A 15318-nucleotide genomic window follows, 5' to 3' on the forward strand; every position below is an offset into this window, starting at 1 on the left:
GCGTCTTTGTGCAGTTTGGGCAATAAATATAATATTGGCAACTTTGGATGATCAGTTACGCGGGATTATTCCTGGGCTGGTGGGAGGAGCAGGTGGCCGTTAACATCTTGGCCTTTTACATATATACATATATACACATATACACATACACCACTCCTTCACCACTTCTTTCGGACTTCTCAGACCCATGGAGAGTGGCGCACACGCCGGCGGAGTATACCGGCATGGGGAATAAAACTCCAAATGTTCATAGTTTAGCGCGCTCTCAGGAAAAACCAAACTCTGCAAAGTTAAGCGGTCATAGAAATGGGACTGTGGATGAGTCTTAAAGTTCAAAAATCCTACATTTCACATTATGCATTACATCATGATAATTGAAACAACAAAGTGTCCAGACAAAATAGCATATTGATAAATATCACCTTATTTTTCGTGAAGCAAAAGTCACTGTGCAAAGATTGCATGATGAGATTTAAATAACATTCAAATATTCAGACCAATTATGCAGTCGAAAATTCATTCGTTCAACTGTATCACCATACTGGTTGTGTTAGGCCGAAATGTCCTGCATAAATGAACGTGTGCACAAGAAATTGCGGAGTGTGTCGTAAGTTTAGGTGCGCTGCCTGACAACGTATTAAGTGTTGTGCTTTCTGTGTTGCTGTAGCAACCGGAACAGGAACTCAGTGGCACGCAGTGAAAGACCAGAAACAGGCTGCGCCCGTTATAGCATGTGTGGTCTGACCGTATTAACAAGTATGCGCTGTCAAGAAAGCATTGGTGATGTTACACCGTATATAATATGCATGATGCGCAGTAGTACATATAAAATATACTATGAAAAATACTGTATGCTTTGAGAGTAAACAAAACATTCCAGAGACACAGTTCACACTGCTGCGTGTGATTAGCCCCGAGTATGCCATGGCGGCACTGGTAAACTCTAGTGTGCAAACACTGTGTATCACATAGATACATACATACGTTAGCCTATTGTGAGATTGCAATCAGAAGAACAGTACATAATGCATAAGACGTCCCAAGAGCAGTGGACTAAACTTCACGAGTCCAATATTGCAAGTGACATGACGAAATCTGCAGTACTGTATCTAAAAAAAACATGGTGTGATAGTCCCGACACTTGCATTGTGATGTTATGCACAAAACACATTACCACATATTGTGCAGTGACGAAGTGCTCATGTGGAGAATGAGAAGAATAAGGGTAGGTTGTATGTGCTGGTGGATATCGCTGAATGGACCCCTTCCTTTCCTCCTGTGAGACATAAAAAGAGAAAGAGAGATAGTGATTAAAAACAGGCCTTCATTCCTGTAGTATTTCTTTCTGACTCTAAAGAAAGTTAAAATAGTGAATGTGTTTGTCTTAAGAATGGAAGAAAGAAAAGGTGGGGGGGGGATTGTTCATGAGAAAAAGGATCGAGATCAATACCAAAGACATAATTGAGAGAAATGCATTAACTGTTGGTGCAACAAAGGGAAAGTCCTAAACGGTGACATGTAGAGACAGAATCAGGAAGACTTGGGCCATGACTCCTATTCTTTGAGATGTATTGATAGCTCCTCTTTCTGGTTCAAACCCCCTGGTTTTTGGTTTGAAAGTCTATAATGCATTTAGACTCCCTTTGTCTCAGAATAAGAGTCCTATTGCCGCTCCTTGGATGGTTTCCTTAGAGCATGCTGAACTATGGACATTTTGAGTTATATATGTATGTGTGCGAGTATGTGTGTGTGTGTGTGTGTGTGTGTGTGTGTGTGTGTGTGTGTGTGTGTGTGTATGTGTGTATGTGTGTGTATATATATATATGTGTTTTTCTATCAAAGTTTTTAAGCATAGGATTAGCACAGTGCTATCCACGCCGAGATAGAAAATGACAGTCTTTTGCCATTTAAACAGCAACGTCTTTAAGCATAGGACTAGTACAGTGCAGTCCTTGCCGAGCTGTAAAATAACAAAAGCCATTTATCACTCCAGGCACAATATTACAGCTTTGAATTGGTAAAATACCAACTCAAGCCAACCTGAAATGAATAAAAGCAACCTCTGACACCGTGTTTCGCTCTAATTAGAGCTCTTCAGAGAGGTATAGCTTTGTCCAGACACAAAGGAGCACCCAGTATTAAGTCAAAACAAAACCCTTTCAGGCATGGAGTGACGCATAAATTATGCAAAAAAGGAGAGACCTCTGGGTAGGTCTCAGTTTAGGTGGAAAGCAGCTCCTGTTAGAGCACTCAACACCAGCGACACTCTAGATCTGCTCACCTCAAATGTCTGTTTTTCTATCAAAGTTTTTAAGCATAGGATTAGCACAGTGCTATCCACGCCGAGATAGAAAATGACAGTCTTTTGCCATTTAAACAGCAAAGTCTTTAAGCATAGGACTAGACATTTGAGGTGAGCAGATCTAGAGTGTCGCTGGTGTTGAGTGCTCTAACAGGAGCTGAGTTCTCTCCTTCTTTTTTGCATATATATGTGTATATATATATATATATATATATATATATATATATGTATATGTGTGTCAAGTAACAGCAACTTTTCAGTTCGAAAGAAGTCCGCTCGAGCCCAAATTTAGTTAGCGTGAAGATTTATTTAACACACAGGGATGCCAAAAAACACCCGACGCGTTTCGGTGCAGCCGCACCTTGGTCACGGGTAACAATAGTTTTTGCATTCAAAGTTTATAAAGTGAACAAACCATAAATATAAAAGTAGGACCACTTGTTCCTTCACAGATGAATATTGAACCACTGTATGGCGGCCATCTTTAAATGTTCAAATGTCTTATTAGATAAAGCAAGTGTCTGCATTTCTCAATGTTTCATAAGCCACATTGGTAAAGTGATATCAACTATAATTGAGGCTAAATTGAAAACCTCACTGACATGGGAATTATTAAATAATAATTATAATTTGAACGTTGCAAAACAAATCCCTATAGGGTTTAGATTTGTATAACACGCTATGCGTTGCACGTTGTTATTTGCAAACTGTACAATTCTGCCCTAGTGGGCTTAAAAACGCCTCATTGTATAGTTGCTAAATTTCAAATTATGTTACCAGAACAAATGTACATAGTCTATATACAAGTCACAATTCTGCCACAGTGGGCCCATAATCAAAATTGACACTTCCATAATGTCTTGATACTCAAAGTTCTGATGGCAGAGATGCAACTGCTTATGTAGATTCATATCATTCAGCAGCCAATGGTTTCACATCCTTACTGTGTACTGACATATACGTCTCCTACAAATATAAAAATAAAGTCACTAAAGTGTACAAACAATTTTTCAAGAACTGCATACAAAGCTTCATTTTGACAGTTTTACAGTGTCCAGCTTTGTTTACTAAGATAATTCTGAAGGGGCTTAACCCAAATGAACAGATAATTCTTCATCTTTGTTTAACCCCAACGGTTGCACGGTATAATATTTGATTATGAACTTGGACTCGAGTTGACGTAACTGTCTGAGCCTATTCCCACCGCGTTCTGACAGGGGAATCCTTTCTAAAGCGCAAAATTGTAGTGAGCTGAGATTCTTTTGGTGAAAGTCCTTGGCAATGGGATAGTTTCTATCCTCATTAGTGATCGCTCTCATATGCTCAAGGACACGTTTCCTCACTGGATGTTTGGTACTGCCGATGTATACTAAAGGGCAGGGGCATTGTAGTGCGTATACACAAAAATCAGATTTACACGTCGAGTGTTTCTGAATACTGAATGCTCTCTGATTGTTAGATAAGATAAGTTCTTTCCTATTGACACTGTCCTTCAGGCTTTGCAGGATCGACAGGTAAAAAAACCCTTAATGGCTTTAGCATCTTTTTTGTCTCTCACCATATTGCTGCAGAGCATGTCTTTTAATGCTGGGCACTTTCTGAAAGTGATCATTGGTTGACTCCCGACTGCATCTCTCAATGCACAGTCGAGGTTCAACACATGCCAATATTTTTTTTAGACTTTTTCTCACCTGCCATGATTGGTTGGAATAAGTGGTAATACATCTGATGGGTCCCTCGTCACTATTAGTTGGGGATTTGGGAATAAGGAGATCACTCCTATTAACACTTTTGACCTTGATGCAGGCTTGTTCGACCACTTTTGCCGAAGAGCCCCTTTCCTCAAATCTTTCCTTCATCACGCACATCTCTGTCAAAGTCTGCAGTGGTTCCACAATTTCTCTTTGCGCGCAATCATTCACCGAAAGGTATGCTGCAAATCAAGTTTTTTGGGTGACAGCTTGACGCATGTAGCAGGCTGTTGCCTGCCATTGGCTTGCGAAACAGCCTGCTATTGAGTCGCCCATTTTCAGCTGACACCAACACATCTAAGAATTCGATAGACTGTTTGTCTATAATACTAGTAAATTTGAGATTGCAATCATTCTGATTCTAATCGGTGACAAATTGCAATGCAGCTTCCCTACTTCCCTTCCACAGACAAAACACGTCGTCTATGTTCCTGGCCCAGAGGACTACGTTCCGGGTAAAGGCCAAGATGTTACTGGCCACCTGCTCCTCCCACCAGCCTAGGTATAAACCCGCATAGCTGGGGGCGAAGCAGGTTCCCATCGCAGTCCCCGGGCTTGGCAATAGACCACGTGATTAAACAGGAAATCGTTGCTGGAAAGACAAGTGTGCATCATTTCGACAAGCATGTTGGTGTGCATTAAATATCTAACATCCCGTTGTTTTAGGAAATGTTGATTTGCCATCACACCTAAATTGTGGGGTATATGCGTGTACAGACTATTTACGTCTAACCTCATTAGCCACATACTCTCATCCCACTGGATGGGTTCAATGATTCTGAAGAAGTCTCTTGTATCTTGAAGATACGATGGTAATTGTTCTACATATGACCTTAAAAAGTGATCGATATATTTAGAAGTGTTTTCATATGTGCTACCCATGGAAGAAACAATTGGTCTTCCTGGGGGTCTGTCTTTTATTTTTGTGTAGCTTGGGTAAAAGATATAGGACCGCCAGCTTGGGGTGGTCACATTTCAAAAATTTGTATTCGTTATCTGACAATAAACCATCATGTCTCCACCTTTGCAATTGTATCTGGTAATCAGAACCAGAACAATACTTGTACTATATCTTTTACACAATCTACACAAAAATAAAGACGGATCCCTGGGAAGGCCAATTGTTTCTTGTTTTTTTCAGGGAATTTCAAAGGTTTTTAAATGCTAATTCCTAACTATAACAAATGTGAAACCTATGGTTTTTTCAGGGAATTTCAAAGGTTTTTAAATGCTAATTCCTAACTATAACGATTGTGAAACCTATGGTTTTTTCAGTGAAAAAAAAATATATATATATATTCGAAATAGGATTTCTTTTGTTTATTCAAAGAAGTCATCCGGCACTCGTACGTGGATATCTTTCAATTAGGCTTTTTATTTAGTATTTGTTACATCCATCAACACGTTTCTGAAGTCATGCTCCCTTGATCACGATGTTTGTACTGCCATTGAATGCTTCTATAAGTACACAGGTATGGTAATGAACATAGTAAAAGGACCATAAAAGGCTCAACAAGTTGCCTGTTAATGAAGCGGCCATTTTAACACTCAAGTTAAAAGGAACTTTTGTGCTGTAACAATGAAACAATACTGTCTGTTTCGGCGCAAACCTTAAAAAACAGGGTATCAAACATAAATATTCCATCTTAAAATATGCAAGTGCATTACGAACATCATTATCGATAGTACAAGCAGTAAAGGTTCAACAATTTTCTTGGCCAGTGCCCCTAAGCCATGCTTGCCTTGATGAATTTTTAAAAGAGGATTATTTACAATTTCTTATCTTTCTCTGCACAAACTACGTTCTCAGTTCATTACTTAAATTTAGGCCACAGACAACAAATTCCATCATCTATCTTAGTTTGCTCTGTGGCTAAATTAGATAAATTTAATTGGTATGGGAAAACAATTACTACTACCGCTCTTCTATTTCTTACCACCTCATAATTTCATCATAAAGTGCAAGTGCTTGATTGTAGACGATAATAGTCCCTTACTGTAAACAACTGCTCTATAGATTGCATTTGGCCCACAATTAAAGTGCTAGTGCTTAAATATGTTATGAACACAATGGACTCTTTTGTAAACAATCCACTCATATTGCACATCTATTTGTAAACAATAATCTCTTAGCCTCTTAAGTGCTGCGCCTATACCAACGGCCGACGGCACCACTACCTCGGGAGTGCTGCCGTCGGCCGTTGGACGTTCCAACTGCACCTGCGCAATGGAACGTTCAGCACTGGAGCTGGACGTTCCAAAGCAGCTAAGGTGTTATTGCACATCTATTTGTAAACAATAATAATCTCTTACTGTAAACAATCACTCTATATATTGCACAGAGCCCTAACAAAAAAAGTGCTAGTGCTTGGATCTACTATATATCCAAAAAAAAGTGCTAATGCTTAAACGACAACATTAGTTAATCATAGTTTTTTGTAGACAATACACTAATATTGCACATCATATATATATGACGCTCAAACTTTTCTCAACTTGCACGAAAAGAAGCAGCACTCAAGGCGTTAGGAGATTTCACGGGGGTTTATTGTGGGGAAAAAAGCACAAGACGAGTTTCGGCGTGAGCCTTAGTCAGTGTGTGCGTGTGTATATATATATATATATATTTTTATATATAACTGCTGGCTTCCGCCTCACGGCATTCACGTTTTCCCGGTAGGGATAATCCAGTTCCCGCTTTGCTAACAGAGGACCCGCGCAGTGAGGTAATTTACCTCGACTTGGACATTGTGCTGAAAGCACTTTTGATCCCTGCACATTGGACCTTCTGGGTGCGAGGCTGTGGCGTATTGGGGAGCAGGGGGACGGACTTGTTGACAAGACGGCAGGAAAAGGCTCAGCCATTGCGTCCTGCTGTGTGACCGCGGTGGGGATTTTCTTCACACCCTCCCTATTTCACAGACCCGAATCGCTGCATCCACATGGCCTTTTGGGAGTTGCAGTCCCTGGAGTTAAAACGGACTGCGACAGGTGTGTCTTATTGGCAGGGGGAGGGGCGGGCCACGCCAACTCTTTCATCAGAGGCGGCAGGGACAGAATACGGATGAGGGCTCCTGGTGTTGGGTACCGAAGAAGGCTTCACGCCGAAATGCATTTGCCGCAACTGGGACTGCCTTTGTGTCAATAAAACCCGTCTTACCTACTCTCCTGGGCTCCTGCTTCTTTTCTTGTGGAGGAAGGTTTCTGTGTGTATGTATATATATATATATATATATATATATATATATATATGTGCGTGTGTGTGTGTATATGCGTATGTGTATATATATATATATATATATATATATATTTATTCACTGAAAAAACCATAGGTTTAACACCAGTTATAGTTAGCTGGAAATTTTACTCGCATAAAACCATTGAAATTCCCACGTTATAGTTAGTTGGACTCACTATAACTTGCACGTCTGCAATGCACTGCTGATGACGTCACATATTGCATCACTCATGCATATATTTAAACATCACTCGCTAATATATGGAGAAGTGGAGAAGTGTGGCTCACCGGTTAGAGGCGGCAGACCCAGAAGCAGAGGTCGGCCCGGGACCAGGGTTCAAGTCCCGACACGGCAGGGTACGGAACGATTGTCAGCGGGTTCGATAAATCTCGCCTCGGTGCCTCTCTAACCATAGGTCCCACGCTGCAACTCTGGGCAATAGCTTGCTTAATTTCCACAACGGCCCCCTCGCTGCTGGGGATGCCTGGCTTCACCTTGGGGATGCCCAACAGGGACCATCTCACAGGGAAAGCCAGGACGGGTTCCCCAGCGGCACACACAGCGCCAAGAAACCATTCGGTGAACGTGCGCTCTACAAATTCAGAATAACATAACATAACATATGTATTCACTAAGATATACTTAATAAGCCAGTTAACCAATCAATTAAAAAAAAAAAACACTGTCTTGAGTGATGTAATATGTGACGTCATCAGCAGTGCATTGCAGACGTGCAAGTTATAGTGAGTCCAACTAACTATAACGTGGGAATTTCAATGGTTTTATGCGAGTAAAATTTCCAGCTAACTATAACTGGTGTTAAACCTATGTTTTTTTCAGTGAATTTCAAAGGTTTTTTAAATGCTAATTCCTAGCTATAACTGGTGTGTAACCTATGGTTTTTTCAGTGAATATATATATATATATATATATATATATATATATATATATATATATAATATAATTTCTAAGGCAAAATGAAACCCCTCATTTTGTTCCTTTTCAAATTAAATGTATTAAGTGTTACCACTTTATTCCAATCAAGATGACTTCAGGTGTGCCATACTTTTGTCATAAGTAAGACTGTTAGCGTTCTAGTTGTTCTTTAGAACACTCTGGGACATTCTGTCTTTGGGCTATAGTTGGGCTACATCTGGCTGATATTTGGGCTACATTTGTTTTTTTTGTCTCTGGTGGCCATCTTTGGGCTACATTGGGCTACATTTGGGCTCTAACATATATATATATAGTCCAATGTAGCCCAATATATTTTTTTTCAAAGTTAATTTTCGTAAAAACCACTGGAGCATATATCTTGAGACATAGCAAAGGCACATCGGGGTACCAGTCCCTACAATTTTGCCAAGTTTGGTGGAAATCCATTCAGCCGTTCGGGCTAAAAGTAAGTCCAACCGCCCTATGGAAATTAACATGGGGAAAACACGATTTGGGACCCCCCTTTTATCTCGGCCCCTGCTTGACGGATCCCCCCAAAACTTTCAGGGAAGGAGCGGAGCGCAGCGCACCGAGGCAAAGTTAAGGAAAATTACAGGCAGATCCCTCATTAGGCGCCAAAGTTATTCCGAATAGAATGTTGCGGATTTCCTATGGAAAACGATCCTAACTATAACTACCTACTGGCGACCGCCAGTAGGTAATATATATATATATATATATATATATATATATATATATATATATACACACACACATATATACATACACATATATACATACACACACATACAGGTCATGTGATCAAGACCAGAGTGGGGGTCGAAACACGTAATGGCAGACTTGCTGGGCACTAAATAAACATCACTTGATTGGCACCAAGAATCTGGGGTCCGCTTTTCGTCCGTGAGGTACTACTGTTGGCGGTGCATTTTGCACATATATGTATATACACCCATACATAATGTGTGTATATGTATGTATGTGTATGGGTATATATACACACACACACATATGTACACATACACACATATATTCACACATACACACACATATATACACACACACACATATATATATATATATACATATATATATATATATATATATATGTGTGTGTATATGTATATATATATGTGTGTGTATATATATATATATATGTGTGTATATATATATATATATCACTCCAACCGGTCACTGTGCATTCAGCCTCATGCACGCTCACCAGTACGCAGACGACGATATACACGTCACAAAGCCAGTCTTCGGGTTATGATTCTTTATTTACTCAATCATAAAGTGCAGGGGTGCAAAAAATCGTCGAACAGACGCGTTTCGGGCGTGAACACCCTTGCTCACTGTCAGCGGGGAAAGGGACTTGTACATACTTAAATATCAATTACTCAATTTGAAAAAGCGCGCCCAATGCAAAATTAGGATACATCAACATAAACGAGGGACTTAAATCAGTGTTGTATACAATGTATACACCGTCTATGGGGGCCATTTTGGAATGGTCAAACCTATTACAAAACTATAACAGTGCAAATACAAACTGTATATGGATGATAATCATTAAACTTTCAAAAATCAATTATGTCAAAATGACATCGGACCTGATATGTACGCTTCATCTTAAACTGTGAATCATATTATAAAGTACAAATACTTAAATCAATAGACAATTCATATATGGTTATTGAATATGTCTGTACAAATACAATATAACGATGAGCGTAATCAAAATAATACTTCATCCAACACATGTGCATTCCTAATTATATAAGAAATGCCATAGAGAAATGTAAATGATCACATGTATCCAAAACAGATCCTGAGAATGGCTACCCCGTGGTGAAACGCGCATAATGTTCAAATCAAAGTATGTCATAAATACAAATTTGTTGCACACAATCGTGCTAATAAGTAGTCCATTATTTACGAAAATCATAAATCAATTAAATTAATAGTGAAGGAGTGATCTAAATGTGAATAACTAAAAATACAATCATAATATGCGTTAGATAACAGATATGACATTAAAATCTTAATCTTAGGATGTTACTTCACATCTTAATTTGCAACAGTATCTGACATAGTGAAATGGACAAATGCTAGACTTAATATCACATGACTGTTATCAAGGTCTATGCATATAGTATGTTACTTAAATGTCTGCACGGTAAGGTGAACAATCGTGATTAGATGGAGGGTTAGATTATCTTCAATAGTCACAGAATGTGTTGGTTTGACTGCTCAGATGTACTAGCGATCTTATACTCACAAAATTAGGGACACTAATTACAAAAAAATTGCTCAAATCTTCTCCCATATTTAAACCTCCCGGGGTTTTACTGTTTAATCGTACAATGTACAGTGACTCTAGTTGTCTTAGTCTCTTTTCATAATCGCCACCTTTCTTACTGGTTCTCACTGCATCAATCACAAAGTAATTTAGGTCTGACATTCCTATTGTGATGTTGGTCAAAATGTCGAGCTACAGGGTAGCTCTGGTCGCAGTTCACTATGGCCCTCAGGTGCTGAAGGATGCGCTGGTGCACTGGAAGTTTAGTGCTACCAACGTAACGCAGATTGCACGTGCAAGTAAGTACATATACTGCTAGTTCAGTTTTACATGTAGAGTGGGCCTTGATGGTAACAGGTTTAGAGTCAAAAGGGGTCAGATATGTTTTGGTGTTCACGCCAAATTTACAGGCGCGGCATGTAATACATCGGAAAAAACCTTTTCTGGGTGATAACCAATCATCATTTTTGGGTACCTCCGGTGAGCTTGAGACTAGTTCATTACGCATGCTGAATGCCCTCCTATAGGTCACAGTGGGTTTGTTGGGCAAAATGTCCTTAAGTACAGGGTCTGTTAGAATAACAGGCCACTGACCCCTAACCAAATTGGAGATTTGGCGTGCTTGGCGGCTATAGCTTGTGATCAGTCTTATGGCATTGCTATTTTCATTGGATTTTTCTGACTGGGGGTCAGAGATAGGGGCACTTAATAAACTATGCCGATCTAACTTATTAGCTCTCAGTTTCGCTTTAAGTGCGCTCAGTTTATAGCCTCTGGCTTGTAACCGTTGTATTGCTTCATTTTGGTGTTGGTCCCTGAGTTTCACCGTGCTACATGTCCTGTGAATTCTGAGGAATTCCCTATAGGGGATTGCTCTAATGGTGTGCTCAGGGTGAAAGCTACGTGCATGCAGGATAGAATTACCTGCCGTGTTCTTCCTAAACAGGCTCGTAGTAAGTATGTTATTTACTATTTCTACCTGCACATCCAAGAAGCTGATCTTCTTGTCACTTATTTCAGCACTGAATGTCAAATTGAATTCATTAATGTTGATAGTTTCCACAAAGTGTTGTGCATCCATCAGACTTCCTCTCCAAATGATAAATATGTCGTCTATATACCTCATATATTTCACAATATTGGTGTTCCAAGCCTCCGCGTGTTGAACCCTGAGGACATGTTCCTCCCACCAGCCCACGTGCAATCCCGCGTAGCTGGGGGAGAAACATGCCCCATGGCCACACCTCTTAGTTGTCTATAAACCTTGTTATTAAACAAAAAAACATTATTATTCAGACAATGTTCCACCATAGTATATATATATGTGTGTGTATGTGTGTGTGTGTATATATGTGTGTGTATGTGTGTGTGTATATATGTGTGTGTATGTGTGTATATATATATATACCCATACACATACATACATATACACACACATTATGTATGGGTGTATATACATATATGTGCAAAATGCACCGCCAACAGTAGTACCTCACGGACGAAAAGCGGACCCCAGATTCTTGGTGCCAATCAAGTGATGTTTATTTAGTGCCCAGCAAGTCTGCCATTACGCGTTTCGACCCCCACTCTGGTCTTGATCACATGACCTGTATGTGTGTGTATGTATATATATATATGTGTGTATGTATATAGGTTTGTATGTATATATATATATATATATATATATATAATGTGTGTATATATAACAATTTTGCCGGTTATAAGGGTAGGCAAGACATTGACTTTTATAGAGTTGTTCCATTGAGTAAATTATTCTCATGTTAAATATGATATCCCTTCTTTTTATTTTTAGACTTTACCGCCAATGGACACAATGCCTAATGGCTCTAAAAGGAATCCTATCCATGATGATGAGATCCAAACTTTCCCTACCTCATCAGGAGACTCACCTTCATCTTCATTTTCTTTGACTGAAGAAGAAATAGAGTGGAAACGCCATCAGCTGCAGGAGTATGTACCAACGTGGCCCAGCATTGAGACTAAGCGAATATTGGGTACAGATCACATTTTGTCCTTAGTAAATTGTCCATCTCACTCCCTCACAACCTTGAACATTGACGGAAATGAAGGAGGAAATATATGTGCACTGTCAATTAGTAGCACGTCTTCCGAATCAATCTGCAGTGAAGAGGAACCAATAGTACACAATGATGCAATGCGCAATGATGTGACAGCTAGTGAAGAGGATGATAGCAGAAGTTGGCTGCTAACTGAAGAAGCGTTTTGTGAAAGTGAAAAGTGCCCAAGAACACATGAGAGAGTGCGGCTATTTAATTCAAAACTGGCAAAGATGTTGATTGTGGACGTACTTCCGCTTTCTTTTGTGGAGAATAAGGGCCTCCTTGAATTGATAGCAGCTGGTGCCCAGGAGTGGGAGGTACCAAGCTGCCGTTTCTTTGCGGAAACTGCTTTACCTGAACTGTATCATCAGGTGCTATCGCAACTATGCAAAGCACTGAAGCAAATGGTGGGGAAAAAATTGCATCTCACTACGAACATATGGTCAAGTGCAGACATGGCGATCTATTTGTGCGTCACTGCTCACTGGGTGTCCTTCAGATCATTTGATGCTGGTTTTGCAAGCCATGGCACAGCATCACATTCTGTGCGTAAGCAAGCAGTTTTGTGCATGCAATTATTTGAGGAGGAGTATTTAAATGCACAAGATATTGCAAGTAAATTGGATCATGTGATAAAAGATTGGTTCAGTCCTCGTTTCCTGCAAGCTGAATTTGTGACGTGTGACAATAACCCCAACTTCCTAAATGCCCTCAAAATACTAAATATCAAGCCCATCCCCTGTTTTGCACGTACGCTCAGTTTGGTGGTAATCAGATTCCTGACTTCCTCTCCAGATATTGTGGACCTCCTAACCACTGCACGCAAGATCTGCTCGCACTTCAGCCACTCTCACAGGGCTCTCAAAGCTTTGTCTGTTTATCAGAAACAGTACAACTTACCTAAACACAGAATTAAGTTGGATGCCCCAAATAGGTGGAAGTCGACTTTGCACATGTTAGAACGCCTTCATGAGCAAAGGAAGGCTATCATCAAATATACCATGTCAACACCGCGTGCAAAGGACTTGAAGGGCACTGCCTTGACAGAAAGTCAGTGGAAGCTGAACAGTTTTTTGTGCAAAATCTTATCCCCATTTGAGGAAGCAACAGTGAGGGCTAGTCGAGAGGAAGCTGGTATTAGTGAAATCTTGCCCTTAATATGCCTGTTGGAGAATAGCCTCATCACTGTGCAACATGAGTGTGGCCAGCACAATGAAAAGCTGAGCGAGATGACAAATAAGATGCTTTCTTCTTTAACTGATGATGCCTGCATCAAATACATAAAGGACAATGACCATTATATGCTTGCCACTTTTCTGGACCCTCGCTTCAGGGACCAGGTGTCTAGGATGACTTCTTGTCAGAGTCCAGAGGTCACTATCCAGAGATGCAAAGACATTTTGCAGACTAGACTACAATCTGTTTTGGACTTAAAAGAGCATGAGTACAGAAAAGGCACAGCTGTTCCCAGTACTTCAAGTGGGACACTTTCATTAGTCCCAAAGGTGTCCCACCAGTCTGCCAAATGTTCGGATACTATTAGCAAGAGCAGCAGGCTTTGGAGTCAGCTTTCAAACATCAGCCTTCTAAGCACAGGACGAATAACTCCTGACAACGCCCATGCAATGGTGGCGGCATACATGCAGGACGTTTATGTGATTGATGTATTTGAGGAGCCCTTGCATTATTGGAAAGGCAAAGAAGAATTTTGGCCACTACTTTCTCGTGTAGCTGTTGAGATTCTTGGTTGCCCACCAACTACTGTCCAGCCTAAAAGGGTTATCCGTGCAGCTCAGGCCGTTTTGAATGCCAAGGAAATCTGTGAGTACACCGAGAAAATGTCACGGCTTACATTTCTGAGGATGAACCACCACCTTCTCCCTAATGACTACATCCTCTTGCCGGAGCAGATTCCAGACAGTGCAGCTGAGCTTGAGACTGATGATGAGGACTATTATCGTTTATGATCCATAAGATGCGACTTTCACGCTATGCAGGCTTAAACCTTTATTAGCCTGATGCATGTCAGGCTCTGGCCTGGCTGTGCACAGCCTGGCCTGCATCTGATTCTTTACATTTGGACTTCCCGAAGAGTTTGTTTCATCTTGCTTTCTCAGGTTTACATTTGGCCTCAGAGCAAAAAGTATAATGTGTGGTAATTTGGTAGCTTCAGTATTTGTTTTGTTTTAATTTGTGTGGACATGTCGCTTTATGGCTTAATAGCACAATAAACATGTTTTTCTTACCTGCAATAGTTTCATTAATTGGAGTTAAACAATCCTTTTTTTTTTTTTTTAGGCACTTGTCTGTTTGCTTTACCTCTGAAATAGATAAATAAACCTCAATACTATTTATTCACATTTAAGTTGGAAAAAATCCTCTCAGTAACTGGGCTCCCTCTTCGTGTGTCTTTTGCTTTCCGCGTTTTTAGGTCGAGCTGACCTAGCTTTCAATGCGAAAGCATTGAAAGCTGTCAGCAAGACAACTAATGTTGCCCGTATTTGGGAATGTGGACACGAGGGGGTGCACGAGCGCAGAGCTCGGATTTCACCTCGTGGGCGCGCACAGCCCATCTCCTGCCTCGTCAGTTTCAGTTTTACACAAGGCTTCTACAGTGTGCTACTTTGTTGCAGTTTTAAAGTTTCGTTTTTTGTTCTTACTGGTTATGGGGCAGTGCAGCACACAC

At 40.3% G+C, this 15318-nt stretch overlaps 1 protein-coding gene across 1 annotated transcript in view; it reads left to right on the forward strand.

Annotated features, from left to right (window-relative positions):
- The window catches only part of LOC144755202 (zinc finger BED domain-containing protein 6-like), a 142702-nt gene extending 127818 nt beyond the window's left edge, over positions 1–14884 (forward strand). The window contains exon 2 of the mRNA XM_078643892.1: positions 12365–14884. Coding sequence (XP_078500018.1) covers positions 12377–14599 — 2223 coding nt within the window. The 5' untranslated portion in view covers positions 12365–12376 and the 3' untranslated portion in view covers positions 14600–14884. The remainder of the gene's footprint in view (positions 1–12364) is intronic.
- Positions 14885–15318: the final 434 nt, after the last annotated feature.

The sequence above is a fragment of the Lissotriton helveticus genome, chromosome 5_1 (assembly GCF_964261635.1).
Source record: "Lissotriton helveticus chromosome 5_1, aLisHel1.1, whole genome shotgun sequence".
In the NCBI taxonomy this organism is placed as follows: Eukaryota; Metazoa; Chordata; class Amphibia; order Caudata; family Salamandridae; genus Lissotriton; species Lissotriton helveticus.